This window comes from Haliotis cracherodii, unplaced genomic scaffold, assembly GCF_022045235.1.
Source record: "Haliotis cracherodii isolate W230 unplaced genomic scaffold, xgHalCrac1.p SCAF_19, whole genome shotgun sequence".
Lineage (NCBI taxonomy): Eukaryota > Metazoa > Mollusca > Gastropoda > Lepetellida > Haliotidae > Haliotis > Haliotis cracherodii.
The window spans coordinates 5,196,964-5,219,622 of NW_027266274.1; the positions used below are offsets into that span (position 1 = coordinate 5,196,964).

At 41.5% G+C, this 22,659-nt stretch overlaps 1 protein-coding gene across 1 annotated transcript; it reads left to right on the plus strand.

The window, feature by feature from the left end:
• Nucleotides 1-4,090: 4,090 nt before the first annotated feature.
• Nucleotides 4,091-12,782, plus strand: LOC139466898 (uncharacterized). The gene is made up of 2 exons (XM_071248624.1): nt 4,091-5,132; nt 12,562-12,782. The coding sequence occupies exons 1-2, from the start codon at nt 4,091-4,093 to the stop codon at nt 12,780-12,782; spliced, it is 1,263 nt and encodes a 420-aa protein (XP_071104725.1).
• The last annotated feature ends 9,877 nt before the right edge of the window (nt 12,783-22,659 follow it).

Here is a 22,659-nt window from a genome sequence, read left to right on the forward strand (position 1 = left end):
CTCGACCCTTGTCTGTAACTAATGTATATATATCCACGTGACCACCGGTCGGTCGTTGTAGCCGATGTCCAGCGATTGGTGTTTGCTTGGATTGACAGGGGAATGATTATAGTGATATGTGTCACTGGCTGGGAATATTGAGGCTATGTCAGAAAGGTGATATGCTTAACTGACGATGTGCTGCTTGGATCTGATATCTCTTTGGTCTTCGCTGTGTATTTCTCTCTATTCTCGACACAGTAGTCTGGTGAACCCGTTTGTCGCTCATTAGGACAGTGAGTGAGTGAGTGAGTCACTGAGTGAGTGAGTGACACCTCTTACAAGCAATATAGTGCTGGGGAGCTATTATCACTGGACTAATGCATGTACAAATAGAAAATAACTGTAAGTCACACTCACAAGTACCTGAAGTGACGAAGTTCAAGATGTGAATACCGGTACTATATACGGCAAATGTAATTTCCTTCAAATGATCCGATCCATGAAAAAACGGCTCCCGGAATGCTGACGCAGGAGTTGTACATCCACAATTCAGATCGTGGACAAGAATACACAGTTGACATTAACCGAGGCAGACACTCCGCTATCAGCCAGCAGCAGCTAGCGGACGCAGTGAGAGGCGGAAGTATTATAAACGTATAAATCTCCAAACTCTATACCTTAGACTAACATTTAGTCTATGAAATCTTACATTACACTATACCCTTCTCGACTCTAAAATTAAACAAATAAAATATGACAAAGTTTATAGCATTCGGGTTCACAAGTTTTTATTTTATTAACATGAAATATGCAGCTTTTGGCTTTACTGACACAAATCGATTGTTTCCCACGGTCTGGGATTTTGATTTATTACACTCCCTGAGGAATCGCCTTGAACTGGGTAAAGGCCATTATCCATTCATTGGGAGTTGAGTTCCAAGTCATCAATAGTTTTGTTTGTTTGTTTGATTGTTTATTTGTTGTTTAACGCTACACTCAGAAGTATTCCAGCTGTTTGACGGCGGTCTGTAAGTAAACGAATCTGGACCAGATAATCCAGTGATGACATCGTAAACTTCGATCCTCGCAATTGGGATACGATGACATACATCAACCAAGTCAGCTAGCCTGACCACTCGATCCCGTTAGTCGCCTCTTACGTCAAGCATAATCGCCTCTGATGGCAAGCATGGGTTGCTGAAGACCTTTTCTCTACTCGGACTTTCACGGGTCCCAAGTCATGAATGGATTACCCGGTCTACTAGCTGTCACCCCGACCACGCATCTCCAATGGTAGCGACTCCGTCATCATTTCACCAAGCACGACTTACAAAGATCACCTAGTGTATATGTCGAAACAGAGCAGCGTAATTACATTTATTGGGTCTGTTCAGGCGCTTGACATTTTATTTCCACAGAACGTCAGGTCGCATCAGTGTTAAAACGTCAGGTTGCATTAGTGTGAGAAAGTCAAGTTGCATTATTGTGAGAAAGTCTCCAAACACGTGTACAAGCGGAGAGGATGGAGAATATGTTTGTAAACATGAAAAAAATATTTGTATGTAAACAGAAGCGTGAATGAGTGAGTATTATTTTAAGCAATATTCCAGCAGTACCATTATACGGGGGACACCAGACATGGGCTTCACACATTGTACCCATGTATGGAATCGAACCCGGGTTTTCGGCGTGACGGGCGGACGCTTTCACCACTAATCTACCACACCGGCCTTACGACAGAGAAGACGATGCCTGCGTATCATAATACCATTATAATATTAGCTGACCAATACTTCTCTCTATACATATCCATATGAGAACCTTGATAATAGTTTGATTTATTCAAAATACTGAATATTAATATTATCATTGAAAGAGTGAGTGAGTATGGTTTTACGCCGTTTTTAGCAACATACCAGCAATGTCACGGCGGGGGACACCAGAAATGGGCTTCACACATTGTACCCATGTCGGGATTCGAACCCCTGTCTTCGGCGTGACGAGCGAACGCTTTCAACAATGGCCTACCCGACCGCCCCTTTCAGTGAAAGAAGCCTGATTCAATTTCCATAGTAACAGTTCTCGCGACAGTTGCGCTGTCACCTGGGAATTAAAGTAGATAGATATTTCATTTGGTATTTAAGGCCACACGACCCATTGTACAGTTGACATTTTCAGTTTCATTTGTTTAGTCACGTGATATCTATAAAAACTATCTGACAGAGAATATATGTTTCGTGGCTTTTGAACGAATAACAGCAGAGTTTTTGGATTTTATAAGACTGATCATTATCATCTTGTTTTTATGCCTATTGTTAAACATCGGAATATACTTTTCTCTAGGATGTTCATACTTATCACAAACTAATAAAACATGAAATTCATCCTCAATTTCCCCTAATTGGCAGTTTTTACAGATACCCATTTCAACGTTCCATTTTTTCACATCTACGTTTAAAATTTACACTGAAATTGTGTAATGACACTCTGATTTACATAATGCCCTAACAAGCGATTCCTCATCTAACATACTTATATACTTCTCTGGTTCTATAGCAGACTTGATATCCTGGTAATGATTAAGGAAACCTCTAATATCTTGTGTGACAAACACACCATGATGACATTCGTTATATATTTCTGTCAAGAGCTCCTTAATGAAAAACATAAACACAACTGGACTTAATATACATCCTTGGCGGACACCACTAGATGTTAAGAAGCTCTGTGTTCCACCAGACTGTGTTTTAATACAAGTCTTTACCTTTTTGAAATCTGCAAATACACAATAAAGCGACTCCTAGGTTTACATAAATATTTGGAACATAAAGCTTGCAATATAAATACATTGTAAAACGTTGAATAGAAACACCCCAGTATTTAATAATAATTTTAAATATGGTATCAGAATTTTGCCTGATAACCTAAAATATTCAGCTAATATTCCTTCTTCCATCTTCACCAGATTTACCAGCTTTCTAATTTTGTAATGCACACTCAATCTGTTTCTCTGACATTTCACCTGCCTGATAATAGATCATCTGTAAATGGTAACTCGTTGCAGTCTTCACATAAATGGGAGTTTACAAACTTAGTTACATAACAATCAAAGGGAAATTGCTTCCAAGTTATTAAATGCGGGGTTAAGTAGATCTTTAAAATAAGTGAACCAGATATCTGGTGACAAGGAGTAACTAGATGCATTACCTTGTATCGCCCTTTTTAATGAAGTCCAGAAACGTTTATAGTCTCCATGTTTAGCTGCCCACTATATATCTTCACACAGTTTAGCATGGTATATATTCTTCGTTTGTTTACAGCATTTCTTGTACTCAGATATCGCATTGAGATAAAGGAGTAAATATATGACATGTATATGTTCTAAACTTGTTCAGCAATCTATATTTTACAACATTTTAGATTAGTACATTCTATATCAAACCAGGGCGGTTGTTGCTTATCGTGCTTTATAGATAAGTTTCCTACAGCAGTATCAACATTATGTTCTTCTAATATAAAAAAATCATTAAACATTTCCTGAATCGCAGTGATGCATAGATATTTTTGATACGAGGTTATCTTATCTTCGGGGAGTCTGTATCTAACTATATGATTTATTAACAAATGAGTTGTTTCAGGCCTCTTAATGGGTTGACATGCTGAATGTAGGATGTTCTTCAGAGTAAATTCTTTGATAGGCATTTAGAAGTTGGAGTACTAAGTAAGGATACAAATTTATGGATGAACAACTTCTGTATTACAATTAAGAGCGACGTTTCGGTGTAGGTTCTAACACCGTTATGAATCAAGTCAGACCCCTGACTTGCTCGATAACGGTGTTAGAACGTACACCGGTATTAGAACGTACACCAGTATTAGAACGTACACCGGTATTAGAACGTACACCGGTATTAGAACCTACACCGGTATTAGAACCTACACTGGTATTAGAACGTACACCGGTATTAGAACGTACACCGGTATTAGAACGTACACCGGTATTAGAACGTACACCGGTATTAGAACCTACACCGGCATTAGAACCTACACCGGTATTAGAACGTACACCGGTATTAGAACGTACACCGGTGTTAGAACGTACACCGGTATGAGAACCTACACCGGTGTTAGAACCTACACCGGTGTTAGAACCTACACCGGTATTAGAACCTACACCGGTATTAGAACCTACACCGGTATTAGAACCTACACCGGTATTAGACTCTACACCGGTGTTAGAACCTACACCGGTGTTAGAACCTACACCGGTATTAGAACCTACACCGGTGTTAGAACCTACACCGGTATTAGAACGTACACCGGTATTAGAACGTACACCGGTGTTAGAACGTACACCGGTGTTAGAACGTACACCGGTATTAGACTCTACACCGGTGTTAGAACGTACACCGGTGTTAGAACCTACACCGGTATTAGAACCTACACCGGTGTTAGAACCTACACCGGTATTAGACTCTACACCGGTGTTAGAACGTACACCGGTGTTAGAACCTACACCGGTATTAGAACCTACACCGGTGTTAGAACCTACACCGGTATTAGAACGTACACCGGTATTAGAACGTACACCGGTGTTAGAACGTACACCGGTGTTAGAACGTACACCGGTATTAGACTCTACACCGGTGTTAGAACGTACACCGGTGTTAGAACCTACACCGGTATTAGAACCTACACCGGTGTTAGAACCTACACCGGTATTAGACTCTACACCGGTGTTAGAACGTACACCGGTATTAGAACCTACACCGGTGTTAGAACCTACACCGGTATTAGAACCTACACCGGTGTTAGAACCTACACCGGTGTTAGAACGTACACCGGTATTAGACTCTACACCGGTGTTAGAACGTACACCGGTGTTAGAACCTACACCGGTATTAGAACCTACACCGGTGTTAGAACCTACCCCGGTATTAGAACGTACACCAGTGTTAGAACCTACACCGGTGTTAGAACCTACACCGGTGTTAGAACCTACACCGGTATTAGAACCTACACCGGTATTAGAACCTACACCGGTGTTAGAACCTACACCGGTATTAGAACCTACACCGGTGTTAGAACGTACACCGGTATTAGACTCTACACCGGTGTTAGAACGTACACCGGTGTTAGAACCTACACCGGTATTAGAACCTACACCGGTGTTAGAACCTACCCCGGTATTAGAACCTACACCGGTGTTAGAACCTACACCGGTGTTAGAACCTACCCCGGTATTAGAACCTACACCGGTATTAGAACCTACACCGGTGTTAGAACCTACCCCGGTATTAGAACCTACACCGGTGTTAGAACCTACACCGGTATTAGAACCTACACCGGTGTTAGAACCTACACCGGTATTAGAACCTACACCGGTATTAGAACCTACACCGGTGTTAGAACGTACACCGGTGTTAGAACCTACACCGGTATTAGAACCTACACCGGCATTAGAACCTACACCGGTGTTAGAACGTACACCGGTGTTAGAACCTACACCGGTATTAGAATGTACATCGGTATTAGAACGTACACCGGTATTAGAACCTACACCGGTATTAGAACTTACACCGGTGTTAGAACCTACACCGAAAACGGTGACCGAAACGTCAGAGTACATAGGATTGGCAAATGGTCTGACTCAGTTTGCTGAAGTACCGACATATTTTCCTGACGAACCAGAATTAAAGTATAATTTCACGTGACTGCCAGCTGTGTATATTGCACACGTGCCAGAATGCAACGTTAAACCGAGTACACAGGCACCCGTCAGTCATCGTCAAGATCGTCCCCAGCATGCCTTGCATTACCTTGACGAGGGGTTGCCTTGTGGCTCAAGCGTTTGATTTTCCAGGCTCCTTTCTCAGAAGGTGCATTGTTTTCAGAATATTGGCAAAACTTGTAAACTTCACCTAAGTCTCAAGAAAAGAGACGAGTTTAATAATGAAACATTGTTAAAATAACACGCTTAATTGTTGCGTTATTTGCGATGATAGTGAGACACGTGACCTGATGTCATGAGAAGTGTCGTCAACAAAGGTCACTTTTCATCTTCGCTTATTTTAGTTTTCATCGTCATTATTAAAATCAATAGCAACGCGGACATTGGGATAGCCTTGTGATTACAGAGTATCGCCCATGACTGATGTATGTCATCAACACACATTTGCGTGGATCGATGCTCATGATGTCAATCACTGGATTGTCTGGTCCAAACTCGATTATTTACGGACCGCCGTCATATAGGTGGACATCGTTCTGTACGGCGTTAAACAAGAAACAAATACTCATGCAATCCGTTAAAATTCAAATTTCGGGGTCATCGCGAAACGTGACGGTCCTCATTTAATGACATGTATGTATATCTATCTATACATTACGAACGCTTCTTCTCAAAGCGACAGGCACAGGCACCAATGGATTTTATTAGCACACCATTAACACAATCCGGCGAGCAACATCAATACAGCGCCATCTGTCGGCTAACAGGGTAAACAGTGCCCCCACGTGATTGATGAGTAAGTAGCCTGATTAATTCGATTAATATTTCTGGAGACATTTAATGTCACGACTCAATCAGTTGACCAGGGCTGTGATGTGTGTATAGTAGATGCTTGGTGTAGTTGGCGGATTTAGTGAGCTGCTTCAAAGGAGAACGAATAGTTTGTGTTCCCAAACGGATTCATGGCATGCGATCGTATAGACTTGCACATTCTATATTTTCGTGTTATATTGAAGTGCACTCAATGTCAGCCAAAACACGAATTTTGTCAGCTTAATGCCAGGCAAGGTAACAACATGTACCATCTCGTATGACGCATCAGTGGATCGAACACCAGAGCTTCCGCTCTACCACAAGAGTGAGTGAATGTGGTTTTATGCCGCTTTTAGCAATATTCCAGCAATATCACGGCGGGGGACATCAGAAATGGGCTTCACGCATTGTGCCCATGTCGGGAATCGAACCCGGGTCTTCGGCGTGACGAGCGAACGCTTTAACCACTAGGCTACCCAACCGCCCTCTACCACTCGACCACGGAGGCGGTCCCAATTTAAAGGAGGTGAGCATGGGGGTGAATTACACGCAGAGTGAATGTTGGGGTGAATTAGTTTTGGAAAGCGGATCAAACTCCGACACATAGACAAGGGTGATCATACTATGCAATGTGACAGGAAAGTGGATCAAAATCCAACACCTAGTCAAGGGTGATCATAGGATGCAGTGTGACAGGAAAGTGGATCAAAATGCAACAACTAGACCAGTTTGTTTGTTTGTTGTTTACCGTCGCATTCAGCAATATTCCAGCTATATGACGGCGATCTGTGAATAATCGAGTCTGGAACAGGCAATCCAGTGATTCACATCATGAGCATCCATCTACGCAACTGGGATACTATGACATGTATCAACCAAGTCAGCGAGCCTGACCACCCGATCCCGAAAGTCGCATCTTACGGCAAGCATGGGGCACTGAAGACCTATTCTAACCCGGATCTTCATGGGTCTGGGTGAATTAGATACGAAGCGAATGTGAGGGTGAATTACACGCGGACTGAAAATGAGGGTGAATTGCAAACGAAGTGATTTTGAGGTCGAATTACACACAGAGTAAAAGTGGGGCTGAATTACACACATAGTAAATGTGAGGGTGAATTACACACAGAGTGAATGAAGGTTGAATTACACACAGAGTGAATGTGAGGGTGAATTACACACAGAGTGAATGAAGGTTGAATTACACACAGAGTGAATGTGAGTGTGAATTACACACAGAGTGAATGTGGGGGTGACTTATACACGGAGTGAATATGAGGGTGAATTACACACGGAGTGAATGTGAGGATGAATTACACACAGAGTGAAAGTGAGGGAGTATTACACACAAAGTGAATGTGAGGGTGAATTAAACACGGAGTGAATGAAGGTTGAATTACACACAGAGTGAATGTGGGGGTGAATTACACTCAGAGTGAAAGTAAGGGTGAATTACACACGGACTGAAAATGAGGGTGAATTACAAACGAAGTGAAACTAGGGGTGCATTATACACAAAGTAAATGTGGGGCTGAATTACACACATAGTAAATGTGAGGGCAAATTACACACAGAGTGAATGAAGGTTGAATTACACACAGAGTGAATGTGAGGGTGAACTATACACAAAGTGAATGTGGGGGTGAACTATACACAAAGTGAATGTGAGGGAGAATTACACACAAAGTGAATGTGAGGGAGAATTACACACAAAGTGAATGTGAGGGTGAATTATACACAGAGTGAATGTGAGGGTGAATTATACACGGAGTGAATGTGAGGATGAATTACAAACAGAGGGAAAGTGAGGGAGAATTACACACGGAGTGAATGTAGTTGTGAATTACACATAGAGTGAAAGCGAGGGTGAGCTACACGTCTACCACCTGTACAGTCTATAGCTATTCATAAACACTTCTACTAGGTACCACTTGTGCAGTCTATAGCTAGTCATATACACCTCTACTAGGTACCACCTGTACAGTCTATAGCTAGTCATATACACCCCTATTAGGTACCATCTGTACAGTCTATAGCTAGTCATATACACCTCTACTAGGTACCACCTGTACAGTCTATAGCTAGTCATATACACCTCTACTAGGTACCACCTGTACAGTCTATAGCTAGTCATATACACCTCTACTAGGTACCACCTGTACAGTCTATAGCTAGTTATATACACCTCTACTAGGTACCACCTGTACAGTCTATAGCTAGTCATATACACCTCTACTAGGTACCACCTATACAGTCTATAGCTAGTCATATACACCTCTACTAGGTACCACCTGTACAGTCTATAGCTAGTTACATACACCTCTACTAGGTACCACCTGTACAGTCTATAGCTAGTCATGTACACCTCTACTAGGTACCACCTATACAGTCTATAGCTAGTTATATACACCTCTACTAGGTACCACCTGTACAGTCTATAGCTAGTCATATACACCTCTACTAGGTACCACCTATACAGTCTATAGCTAGTTATATACACCTCTACTAGGTACCACCTGTGCAGTCTATAGCTAGTCATATACACCTCTACTAGGTACCACCTGTTCAGTCTATAGCTAGTCATATACACCTCTACTAGGTACCACCTGTACAGTCTATAGCTAGTCATGTACACCTCTACTAGGTACCACCTGTACAGTCTATAGCTAGTCATATACACCTCTACTAGGTACCACCTGTACAGTCTATAGCTAGTCATGTACACCTCTACTAGGTACCACCTGTACAGTCTATAGCTAGTCATATACACCTCTACTAGGTACCACCTGTACAGTCTATAGCTAGTCATGTACACCTCTACTAGGTACCACCTGTACAGTCTATAGCTAGTCATATACACCTCTACTAGGTACCACCTGTACAGTCTATAGCTAGTCATGTACACCTCTACTAGGTACCACCTGTACAGTCTATAGCTAGTCATATACACCTCTACTAGGTACCACCTGTACAGTCTATAGCTAGTTATATACACCTCTACTAGGTACCACCTGTACAGTCTATAGCTAGTCATATATACCTCTACTAGGTACCACCTGTACAGTCAATAGCTAGTCATATACACCTCTACTAGGTACCACCTATACAGTCTATAGCTAGTCATATACACCTCCACTAGGTACCACCTGTACAGTCAATAGCTAGTCATATACACCTCTACTAGGTACCACCTGTACAGTCTATAGCTAGTCATATACACCTCTACTAGGTACCACCTGTACAGTCTATAGCTATTACTACATGTCTGTCCACATTGGAAGTACATTCTCAATGTTTAGGGAAATCACGAGTCTGGAAGATCCCCCAATATCTTCTCACACATATCTTAAATGAAGTCGGTTATTGATTCCGTGGAAAATGCGAAATGGCGGAGTATAGCGCATCAAGCACATTACCCACTGTAGACAGTCAGCCGTGTGGTGCTTGCCTCAATTACCGGGCAATTTATTTCTCATTGACCCACCAATCTTATTTGCTAACCTCTGGAAAATACTGGACATTTTCCTTTGCCATTGAACAGAGCATCCTTGTCCCATGTGGAAGGATAGTCGTTGCGCCATGATGTAGGCTGTCACTCGACAGAGCCGACTCCATCAACGGTTAATCTATATGCACTTCCGCAAACACGGACAATATACCAGGGCTTTTAGAGTAGAGTTTTATTGCCCAGTTAGATATTGTATACCTACTAAGTGCTTTTATGTATTATCGGTCAGAGCTTTTATATCATGTATAAATATATAGTATTTATCAAGACGGCTATTGAATACCGGACAGCTGCTTCCATTAGCTGACCTTCACGCAGGTAATTTGAGTATGTGTCTTCATCCGTGGTCCATCCATCCATCTATAGGTTCATCTGTCAATGTCTGTATCCCTTTTGGCTTTCAGGCACTTGACGCCGTGCTATAACTGACATGTTGTTCAAAGCGGCGTTGAACCAAAATCACTCACTTACTCACAAAGGAATTTTAGAACGTTTATCATACAGAGATATAACCTTTGTGTGTGTGTGTGTGTGTGTGTGTGTGTGTGTGTGTGTGTGTGTAAATCTCTCACAGTAAGGGGCGATGGGGTAGCCTTGTGGTTAAAGCGGTTGCTAGACAGGGTTCCATTTCCCTCACCGGTACAATGTGTCAAGCCCATTTCTCGTGGTCCTGGCCATGATATTGATGGCTAATTGACCAAAGCGGCGTAAAACCATTCCCACTCACTTATAGAGACTTCTTTCTTTTTGTCTGGTTTGGACAGGTTGTACAGATATCGGATTGTTTTTGTTTATCTATCGTGGTTCATCTAACTGTGACGCTGTGGTATTTGATACGAAAGCCTCATGGTGGTATCATAATTATATATATTTGTTTTAAATTGAAATTTCTCCGTAATTCGATTATTTGTTATGTTTTTCGAAAATTTGAAAATTATTTCGATTATTTTCTCGTAATTTCCATTATTTTCTCTTTATTTCCATTTTATTTTCGCGAGAAAAGATATCGAAGTAACGAGAAAACACTCGAAATTTCGAGGAAAAGGATTAAGTATATGTGAATAACGAGAAATATACTCGAAATTTCAATTTTGAAAAATAAAAATATGCTATGCTTTGCTAATGTGGCAATATTACTAGTCTCATCTTAATCGCCTCTTAATCATAGATGTGGCTGTCTCGAAAGGTGCTACTGGGTCCCTCGTTAAGGATGACAGATCGTACTCTCTGCTGCCTCACGCCGCCTTCTACAATTACCCCTGAGCAGCTGTTGCATTTTGATCCACATCCCTGTCTCACTGCTTCCTATGATCACACACGGGAGCGGGTGGTCAGGCTCGCTGACTTGGTTGATGTATCCCAATTACATGGATCATGATGTCAGTCACTGGATTGCCTGGTCCGGATTCGAATGATAACAGACATAGCTGGAATATTGCTGTGAGCGACGTTAAACAAGAAACAAACAAACTGGTCTAGTTGTTGCTTTTTTATCAACATCCCTATCACACTGCATACTATGAGCACCCTTGTCTAGGTGTCGGATTTTGATCCACTTTCCTGTCACACTGCATCCTATGATCACCCTTGTCTCAATGTCGGATTTTGATCCACTTTCCTGTCACACTGCATCCTATAATCACCCTTGTCTCAATGTCGGATTTTGATCCACTTCCCTGTCACACTGCATCCTATAATCACCCTTGTCTAGGTGTTTGATTTTGATCCACTTTCCTGTCACACTGCATCCTATGATCACCCGTGTCTAAATGTCGGATTTTGATCCACTTTTTTGTCACACTGCATCCTATGATCCCCCTTGTCTAAATGTCGGATTTTGATCCACTTTCCCTGTCACACTGCATCCTAGGATCATCCTTGTCTAGGTGTCGGATTTTGATCCACTTTCCTGTCACACTGCATCCTATGATCACCTTGGTCTAGTTGTTTAGTTTGACCGATTTTCCCGTCACACTTTCAACGAACAAGTGTGTACAAGAACCTTAAGCTTAATCAATGAATGCAACGCTGACCTTGTATACGCAGCACACACGTCGCCATATCAACTACAAAGAGCCCTGTGTTGGTTTGTCTTCCGCTGGGATTGATGTCCCTTAACTCATATTTACTATTCAGGAAAATAGGTTAGCCTGAAAAATTTATGCTTTTTTAATCCATACACTTTTTACCCATCAACAGAGAGTGTAAATGTTTGATGACCTCTGCAAGCCGGATTGAGAAGAGCATCAATGGATACAGCGGCCTCCAAGTACCATGTGTTTCCAGGAAACAGTGCATTAAATTCCAGTTAATATTTAGTTCTCGTCAGTGTTGTGTTCCAAATGCATAAATAACCTCGATAATACTATTTTCTTTAAAATTATCATTTTGTTGTTAATTTGTTTTTTGTTTTTTGTTTAAGTTATTTTTAAACTTTCATTAACTTGATATATTAAAGGTGGGGTAGCCAAGTGGTTAAAGCGTTAGCTCGTCACACCGAACAGGTTTTTATCCCCATACGCTACAGTGTGTGAGACCGCATCAGCTTCACTGTGTGAGGCCGCATCAGCTTCACTGTGTGAGACCGCATCAGCTTCACTGTGTGAGATCGCATCAGCTACACTGTGTGAGATCGCATCAGCTACACTGTGTGAGATCGCATCAGCTTCACTGTTTGAGATCGCATCAGCTACACTGTGTGAGATCGCATCAGCTTCACTGTGTGAGACCGCATCAGCTACACTGTGAGAGACCGCATCAGCTACACTGTGTGAGACCGCATCAGCTACACTATGTGAGACCGCATAAGCTACACTGTGTGAGACCGCATCAGCTACACTGTGTGAGACCGCATCAGCTACACTGTGTGAGACCGCATCAGCTTCACTGTTTGAGAAAGCATCAGCTACACTGTGTGAGATCGCATCAGCTACACAGTGTGAGATCGCATCAGCTACACTATGTGAGACCGCATCAGTGAGTTTACTGGACTGTTGTTAAAAGCAGTCACCGTGTCAAACCAAACTCACAATTCTACTTAAAACAAAGACTCATTCGGTTGACCAGTATATGGCAGGTACTCCCGAAAGTTATGTAAACCAACATTTAGCCACGTGTTCTTTGTTACACAGGTGTATTTCGAATACAATGGTCACGCTCCCATTACAATAATGCCCCAACAACTTCACGTGTTTAGTAATGTCTTTAGATGGTGTCGGCCCGAAGTGTAAAAAATCTAACATAGAGATAGTTTTGATATAAAACAATTCGTTTTATGCACTCAAATATTTTCGACACTTTGGTGTCGGTTGAGGGCCATTGTACCAGGTACTTTTCGACAGTTCGGTGTTGTGTAAAGACGACAAGACACATATACATATATATATATATTGCGACCGTTTAATAGAATTCATGTAACATATGTATACATAAATGCCATCACTTATATTGTTTAAGCAAATAAAACAGTTACGTATTGTACTATACAGTTTATCATCTTTATACAGTTTATGAGAATTCATATGCAAATGCACTTTGCGGGGAAAAGTCATCAATCTAATTTGACATGGCTGACAGAGTCGAGGTAGTCTACATTTGTCAGGTTTTGCTGTTGGAACTGAGTTTTCAGGTAGGAGAGCCTGCCATCAAGGTCCCTGCACTTCTTCTTCCTCGGTGGAACACGACCGTGACTTAAACACCCGAGCTATCGGCTTCATCAACTGCTGACTGCTCTGTCTTGATAACCGACACGTGTTCGAAGATAGGGTGGCACTTTCCAGAAATATCGTTTAGTCTGTGATGCCAGCCCTCGAGGTTATTATTGGTACGACGTCCCTCGTTGGTGTAGTGGTTCCATACGTCCTGATTCCACGCGTTTGGATCCTCGATCCAAGACTCTGAGACATTGTCCATACACTTAACAACTGACTATCTGCAATGCAGCACACCCAGACATACTCCACCCCTTGCGGTGGAACTAAACGCAGTGAAGCTGCAGTCGATGACCTAGCTCTCGACATGTCGCCACATCACTGATAAAATGAAAGAAACATTCTTGAACTTGTCAGTTTCTGATGGCTTTGTGGGTACCTTTCTCAAGTCTAGCAGGACGATGTCTGGTGACAAGTTGCAACAATATTTCGGTTGATGGAGGTTCCGTCTCTAGCTTACTGCATTAGCTTCTCTTTAAACTTGTTAATATGAACTGATTAGTGATTATATGGCTGGGGTCCAATTCGGCTGACAATATCGTCATTGTCCTGCAGTGATGTATTACAGGTCTTCTCAATACATCACCAGTAGGATGTCTCGTTCTTGTGTCTGTTTCTGTTAGATGAGGTGAAATGGGGTTTAACGTCGCGTCCACGACTTTTGCACTTACATGCACGTGTGTGTGGCTGTTTGTACTAGTCCGGAGTGATGCCTATTTTATAGTGCTAGCCCATTGAGATACCATGCCTCAGTTTAACGTGAATAGCCTCTTAATGCCGAGAGCCAGGGTAACAACAAGTGCCATCTTTTACGTTTGGTATGACGCGGCCCAGGATCGAATCCCTGACCTTCCGCTCTCCGGGCGGACGCTCTACCACTAGACCACGGAGGCGGTCCTGTTTCTTTTAAACTTGTATCCTCCATGGTTCAAGTTAAGATGTCCATACTTACTCTCTGTGAAGCTGATCTGAAGTAGCGCATTAGCCATTATGACATTGGCGTGACCTCCCTCGCCGTGTTCCAGTCTTTTATAGCTACACTTACAATAAGCAAGTGACAAGATTTACTCATATTTTATCTTATATTTCCGTTCTAACCTCACCTCACTCTGATCTTAAAAATCAGGTTATTTTGACTTTTGTAATTCTTAAAACTATGTTTATAATATAGTTGGTAGAAGAGAAATATTGTCGAAGCCATAACTTAATTCGGTACCGCTTATTGCTTTGTTAATCTTTTCTAATCCCTTCACATTTTCGACAATTGGGTCCTGGGCACTGATGTGCAAAACTTAGCTTTTCGATAGTTCGGTACTGAACATTACAATATTATAATGCCGCCATTCCACAGTTCGGTCCTACCATATAAAACGTTTCGACGCTTCGGCCATGAACCATTTAGATAGCCCCATGGTACTTAGTGCGAGGTTTGCCTGACAAGCAACACTTGGTACACCGGCAGCGGGGACTTGTCCCTTGTTATCTCACTTGTCAGTTGATGTAGTGTCGGGGGCTAATTACACGCATTCGACCGTGACTGATGCGTATATAATGTGCGTTAATTATATCCCCTGGGACTCTATGTGCGAGTACAGCAACCACGTAGAATTACAAATAAACCGTAAGAGGCGACAAAAGGTGGTTAGGCTCGCTGACTTGTTTGATGCAAGTGTATACCAATTTGGTTGATCGATCGCGATACTATGATGCCATTCACTGGATTGTCTGGTCCAGACTCGAGTATTTACGCCGTCATGTGAACTGCCAGGCTGAAAAGAGTATACACCCATGTTTGACGGTGGCTTACAAATTAAAAATGATACAAACAAGAAATATATATTCGATGGTGATGTATTTCATACGGGTAACATAGATTTGTCTGAGACTTTAAGTGTTCCGACTGTTTCAGCCTATAACGTTTCAATAACGTTCGTAATGTTTTGATCAATTATGTTTTTACGTGTGTACTTTTTTATGACCGGTTGTTTTTTGGAATATTGTTGAATGCGGCACTGAACAACAAACAAATAAACTTATAAACACTACTGTCTTTATTCTTCAATGAAGGCCGGTTAGAGGTATGGTGGGGTGAAATGAGATTTATCGTCCCGTTCAAGATTATTGAACTTATATAGCGACGTACATACACATGTGCGCGTGTGTCTGTGTGTGCGTGTGTGTGCGTGTGTGTGCGTGTCTGCTTGTACTAGGGTGAGTGAGTGAGTATGGTTTTACGCCGCTTTTAGCAATATTCCAGCAATATCACGGCGGGGGACACCAGAAATGGGCTTCACACATTGTACCCATGTCGGGAATCGAACCCGGGTCTTCGGCGTGACGAGCGAACGCTTTAACGACTAGGCTACCCGACCGCCCATACCCCACTCAGACATAGTACACTGACTCCGAGCTGACCATTCCTTGTTTAAGCCCCTTTACAACAAGTACCATCTTTTTACGTCTTGGTTTTACGCGGCCGGGGATCGAACCCCCGACCTTCCGCTCTCCGGGCGGACACTCTGACACTAGACCACGGAGGCGGTCATAAAGACCGGTTAGATGATAATCTGTGACGTAATATGAGTGAGTGTCTTGAGTTTAACGCCGCTTTGTAAGCGTTTCAGTTGTACCATTACATGTCAGCTTGGGACCGCCTCCGTGGTCTAGTGGTAGAGCGTCCACCCGGAGGTCCGGGGTTCGATCCCCGGCCGCGTCATACCAAAAGACGTTAACATATGGTACTTGTTGTCATCCTGTCTGGCGCTCGGCATTAAGGGGCTAAAACAAGGACAAGGACAAGTATACTGTGTCTGAGTGGGGTATTCATGTTAAACTGCGGCATGGTATCTCAGTGAGCTAGCACTATAAATCGGCATCAGCATGCACGTCGCTATATAAGTGCAATAATCTTGGACGCGATGTTAAACCCCATTTCACCTCACCTTACATGTCATCTTGGTGGAGGAAGAGGTGCAAAGGTTAACGCTTTGTGAAACGGATGAGCCCGGGTATTGTTCTAACAAAGCAAAGGTCATTATTATAGCTAAACTGGGATTCGAACCCACAATCATAAGATAAGGAGACGCAATTTTGCAAAGCGAATGGCATGGCTGTACACGACTGGGCCACCATATTCTTGAATTTATTTGACGTCGACACATGACTACACGGCTGACGCTAAAATGTCTTTTTCTTGTGTCTAACGTGGTAATATTCCAGGCATATGACGCGGCCAGTAAATAATCAAGTATGGGACAGACAAACCAGTGATTGATATCACGAGCAACGTCCCACCCCAGCGGGGTACGATGACAAGCAAGTCTCCGAGCCTTACCACCCGATCTATTCAGATATCAAGAAAAGGTTACACTCGGAACCTATTTTCCCCCGGAATCCAACACAGTTCGACATTTCCAATTATTCGTGCCATGAGGAAAACGGATATAGCGACATGCCGGTTATAACGAATTCACTTCTAGTCACCATTATGTGATAATCAACTAATTATTATTAATTAACTAAGTCCCTTGTAGTTCTGTATATCTGGATTAAACTGCTTCGCAAAAGGCTGTTTGAATGACAGCGTCTGATAACTAACTGTATATGAGACGCTATTTAATTGACAACGTCTGATTTTTTAACCTTTGTTTGTACGTAGGCGAGGTGAATGACAGCGTCAGATTTAGTGACCTTTGTTATATGTAGGCAAGGTGATTGACAGCGCCCGATATAGTGACCTTTGTAGTATGTAGGCAAGGTGATTGACAGAGCCGGATCTGGTAGCCTGTGCACGTGTTGTATGCAGGCGAGGTGATTGACAGCGTCACACTTAGTGACCTTTGTGGAAGGTAGGCGATGGTGGTTTATATCCAATATCTTGTCTGTTATAACAAGGACTTTGTGTCATTAACATAGTTTATTAGATTCTATAACAATTCATATGGACACACCATGTAAAAGTAAAGACATTCACACATTGTTTGAAAACATGCCCGTTTAATAATAACATCAGCCATAACGTGACGGAAGAGCAGAGACTGGCGGTAGATACTGACCCCAACTGATTGATGTCTTAAGGGGACGCTTCGATCTCTCTTCGATCTTTTAAGATTCAGTGAAACTGAAGTACTATGAAATCATACATGTAGGATTCAGTGTACCCGACATACAGTGACAGCTAACATGTAACATTCAGTGAATCTGCATATGTAAGATTCAATGAAAACGCATGTGTAAGATTCGGTGATACCTTGTAAGATTCAGTGAATGTCCATAGGTAAGATTCAGAGATACCTGAGATTTAGTAAATGTTCATATGTAAGATTCGGTGAAAATTAAGATTCGGTGAATGCCCATATGTAAGATTCAGTGAATGTCCATATGTAAGATTCAGTAAATGCCCATATGTAAGATTCAGTGAATATCCATTTGTTTGATTCAGTGAAAATCCATTTGTAAGATTCAGTGAATATACATATCTAAGATTCAGCGAATGTCGGTATGTAAGATTCAGTGAATATCCATATGTAAGATTCAGTAAATGTCAATATGTAAGATTCAGTGAATATCCATATGTAAGATTCAGTGAATATCCATATGTAAGATTCAGTGAATATCCACATGTAAGATTCAGTGAATGTCCATATGTAAGATTCAGTAAATGTCCACATGTAAGATTCGGTGAATATCCATATGTAAGATTCAGTGAATATCCATATGTAAGATTCAGTGAATATCCATATGTAAGCTTCGGTGAATGTCCATATGTAAGATTCAGTAAATGTCAATATGTAAGATTCAGTGAATATCCATATCTAAGATTCAGTGAATATCCATATCTAAGATTCAGTGAAAATCCATTTGTAAGATTCAGTGAATGTCCATATGTAAGCTTCGGTGAATGTCCATATGTAAGATTCAGCAAATGTCCACATGTAAGATTCGGTGGATGTCCATATGTAAGATTAAGTGAATGTCCATATGTAAGATTCAGTGAATGTCCATATGTAAGATTCGGTGAATGTCCATATGTAAGATTCGGTAAATGTCCATACGTAAGATTCAGCGAATGCCTATATGTAAGATTCAGTGAATACCCATTTGTAAAATTCAGTGAAACATCACGTGTAACATATGATTAAATTTCGTTGACTCGAACTTAGTTGTATTGATGTATCATAGTTTGAGTTCGACACTGTGTCAAAACATCGTTTGTGTCGAAACACGCATAAATCGACATGGTCGTTGATACCTAAGACTAACTATACTTTGTTGTGAGGGTAAGAAACATGTCGCTTATATATATACTGTCCACTTGAAGTCATTTATAAAAGTCGTTACCACACATAACAAAGCGTGTTTACTAATCAAATGAATCTCTATGTTTTTGAAGGTTGATTACCAAACGGGATATAATGTTTAGAGGCTAGCATAATACTGTTACTACTCTGAGAGCAATTGTACGAATGCTTCCGGCAATTGTTGATTTCGCACTCGACTCCAAAATTGTTTTCATAAATAAGCCTCTAACATTCAGTCGACTCTGGTCATCCTGTAATATGCTCGACTTCGAATTAGCCACATAGCCCAGGTTACACTGAACTCTTTCACAATGCACCAACAAACTCGACATTTCAATCCTGTCGCTTTTGAAATAGTAAGTTCACTGTACATGTGATATTTGTGCAATTACAAATATAGATTTTGGATGTGTTTCCATATAGTACAGTAAATACCTTGAAACCGAAGAGACTGTACCCTCGGTAGAACCGATGTGCGAGGATGAACGGTAAGCGTGGAGGTGTGAGTTGTCGTTGGTGATGTGGGTATAATCGATTTCGAGATATCCGTCTGATAAGATGACAGTAGAATCTTTGAACATACAGCATACTGTTTAGTCCGGATATAACGATCGATATAACTATGTCAAGCGACTTAACGAAGCCAGTTATATTTGTAAGTAGTGGCAATTAAATACATTTGCATACGAATATCAAAGTTTGGCTGAAATGAATTAAAGTATGGTCCTAAGCCGCTTTTAGCACTGCTCAAACAATATCACGGCGGGACACACAAACTGGCTTTCACACAGTGTTCCAAAGTTTGGAATAGAACCGGGGTCTACAGCGTGACCTACGAGCACTTAAACCACAATGCCACCCTTGGGTGAAACGAAGTGAAATAGGCTAGATGAGTTCGATTTATCCGGACCTGATTTTCTAAATTGTTCTCAAATGGCTCCACTATATATTAATTGTGACGATTAATACGAAAATAACACTTTCAACATCACAGTTTCAACATATCTCCCCTGTGGAAACATTGTGCGAAAACGCATAAATATATATAAACATATGAACAAGTTATGTTTTAATATAATCACATATATCGTGCTGATTGTTCAAAGTAGGTAACCCGACATCAATTTGAGCAACACATGTAAAACCTTTTCGTGTATAAGTCTTTAGAGTATCACGTTAAGCGCTAACAGAGTATCGCCGTGAAAGACAAACAAACACATTCAGGCAGCAGTAAAGAAAATGCGAACAAAGGTTAAATATCACGACAGTCAGTTGTTATTGGATGTCACAGTTTAATCTATTGGAGAAATCACCTTTGATATTTGCGAGACAATGAAATTAAAAGATTTATGTCATTTCATTCACGGAAATCATGTGAAGAGATATCACGACAATTGAATTAGCACACGCAGTTCCACCCACAAGCTTATCGTGTTCTAAAGCATATCATATCGAATCCGCACTTGGGGCAGCGCGACCCAACACACCAGCCCAGGACGAGCCTTGAAATCAATCGGGAGAATCCGTATTTACCAAATAAGGGCATATTTGTTACGATCAAGAAAAACAGAATTCAATGAGAATGTTAAATGGGGCAATGTATGACACACTGGCGATATCGATAGCCCTGAACTGCTTAAGGATTCATATTTCTGTCAATGCTGTCACAGTACATGGGCCCAAACCGTGACTTTTTACTTTTTATATTTGAAAACAATGACAGGTCGATGCTGGCTTTCTATGAAATTGCACATGAAGACTTTTTAGTGATATATATTCCCGTTAAAAACATAAAAGGATGGGGCTGGGGCGTATTGGGGTGAGATTGGGGGGGGGGGGGGGGGGGTATGACAATACCGAGGTTGGGGAGTTTGGTGGGGAGGAGTGTTTGTGTCTGTGGCTGGATGAGGGGGGGGAGTAGGGGGATATCCTATGACTAAGCATAACACATACCGCGCATGCTGTGTTAGCACATACCGCGCATGCTGTGAAAGGCACACATTCAACAGAATGTCAAAATACACTGTGACACCTTGAAAACATTCCACATACCTCTGTCATAAACACACGTCATTACATCACACAGAGGTGTAATATACATCAAGTACAATATGCCTGAAGTGTTCCTATCTGATACTGACCGGTGGACGAGGACGACAGATTAACAGTGTCCAGATAAAGTAGGTTGCAATGAACAGAGATTGTGCTATAACACACAACACATGTCTACCTAGTACACGCACACGTGCGCGCGCGTGTTTGTGTCGTTTAGCAGTATTTCGTTCAGCCGTATATCAGCTCTGTGACGGCAGTCTGTAAATAATCAAGTCTGGACCACACAATCCAGTGACATTAAGAACATCGATCTATGCAACTGGGATATGATGACATGCATCAATCAAGTCAGCGAGGCTGATAATCCGATCCCGTTAGTCGCCTCTTACGACAAGCGTAGGTTACTGAAGGACAGTTCGGGCCCGGATCTTCACGGGACAGAGTGTGTATGAATAAATGTACGTTCCAGAACCCAGTATAATCAATACCTGAAAATAGCATGTGTATACAGTCGGGATATAACGGAATCTGATAATAATTACACCGAGTCATAACGAGTTGATGGAAAGAATAATTTGTCTTAAGATTTTACCAAAGAAAATAGATTGTTCGCTAGACATGTTGGATGTCAGGGAAAACTCTGTGTTTCAAAATAGTGTCTCAACTGCCTCAAACATCCCCGCTTCTCATAGCTTATAGTGAGTGAATGAGTATGGTTTTACGTCGCTTTTAGCAATATTCCAGCAATATCAGGACAGGGGACACCAGAAATTGGCTTCACACTTTGTACCCACGTGGGGGATAGACCCCGGGCCTTCGGCGTGACGAGCGTACGCTTTAACCACTAGGCTACCCCACCGCCCCTCTCTTTGCCCATTAGGAAATACTGTATTTTAATGGTTTCTGAATCGAGAGCACGTAACGAATAGTTATAGATACGACTAGTACTAACAAAAGTTGAAGAGGGTTTGCCTTTCCGTCGTTAATGACTAAATGAATGAATGTGTCGCTTAGTTATCAAGTCTTCACGGAGAAATAGGGCTTCAGTGAAGAATATCCATATGTGGATTCGCACCCGGACTGAACAGCCGCATTGCTGCATGTCTACCCAAGTCTTTAACACTCCAAAAGGTCATCATAACCTAAACAAAAAAATACACTTACAATGAATGGTAACAGTAAGCTCTATTCAATGTGACACGTACAGTTTGACGTTTGCTGATATACAAAGGGAGGTAAGTACCCTTAGCACTTCCGGTCGTCCATGTTGTATGGTGAAGATAGTATAAACGTTTATAGCAATGGAATTGGCATGTAACAACATTACAAATATAAACAACTTGAATCATGTGTATAGGATGTTTGTAATGTGTAACAAGTAGAATAAAACAATTAAATAATCACAACAAATGCCATTGTTTTGTTTCCTAGCGTTGGCGCATCACAACACAAGTCGTAAGTCATGCCCTTAATGGACTTATTGACTTAAATGAACAATGTAATAAAAATACATATAATAAATGGAATTTCACAAATATCTTTTAGAGATGAGCATACTCG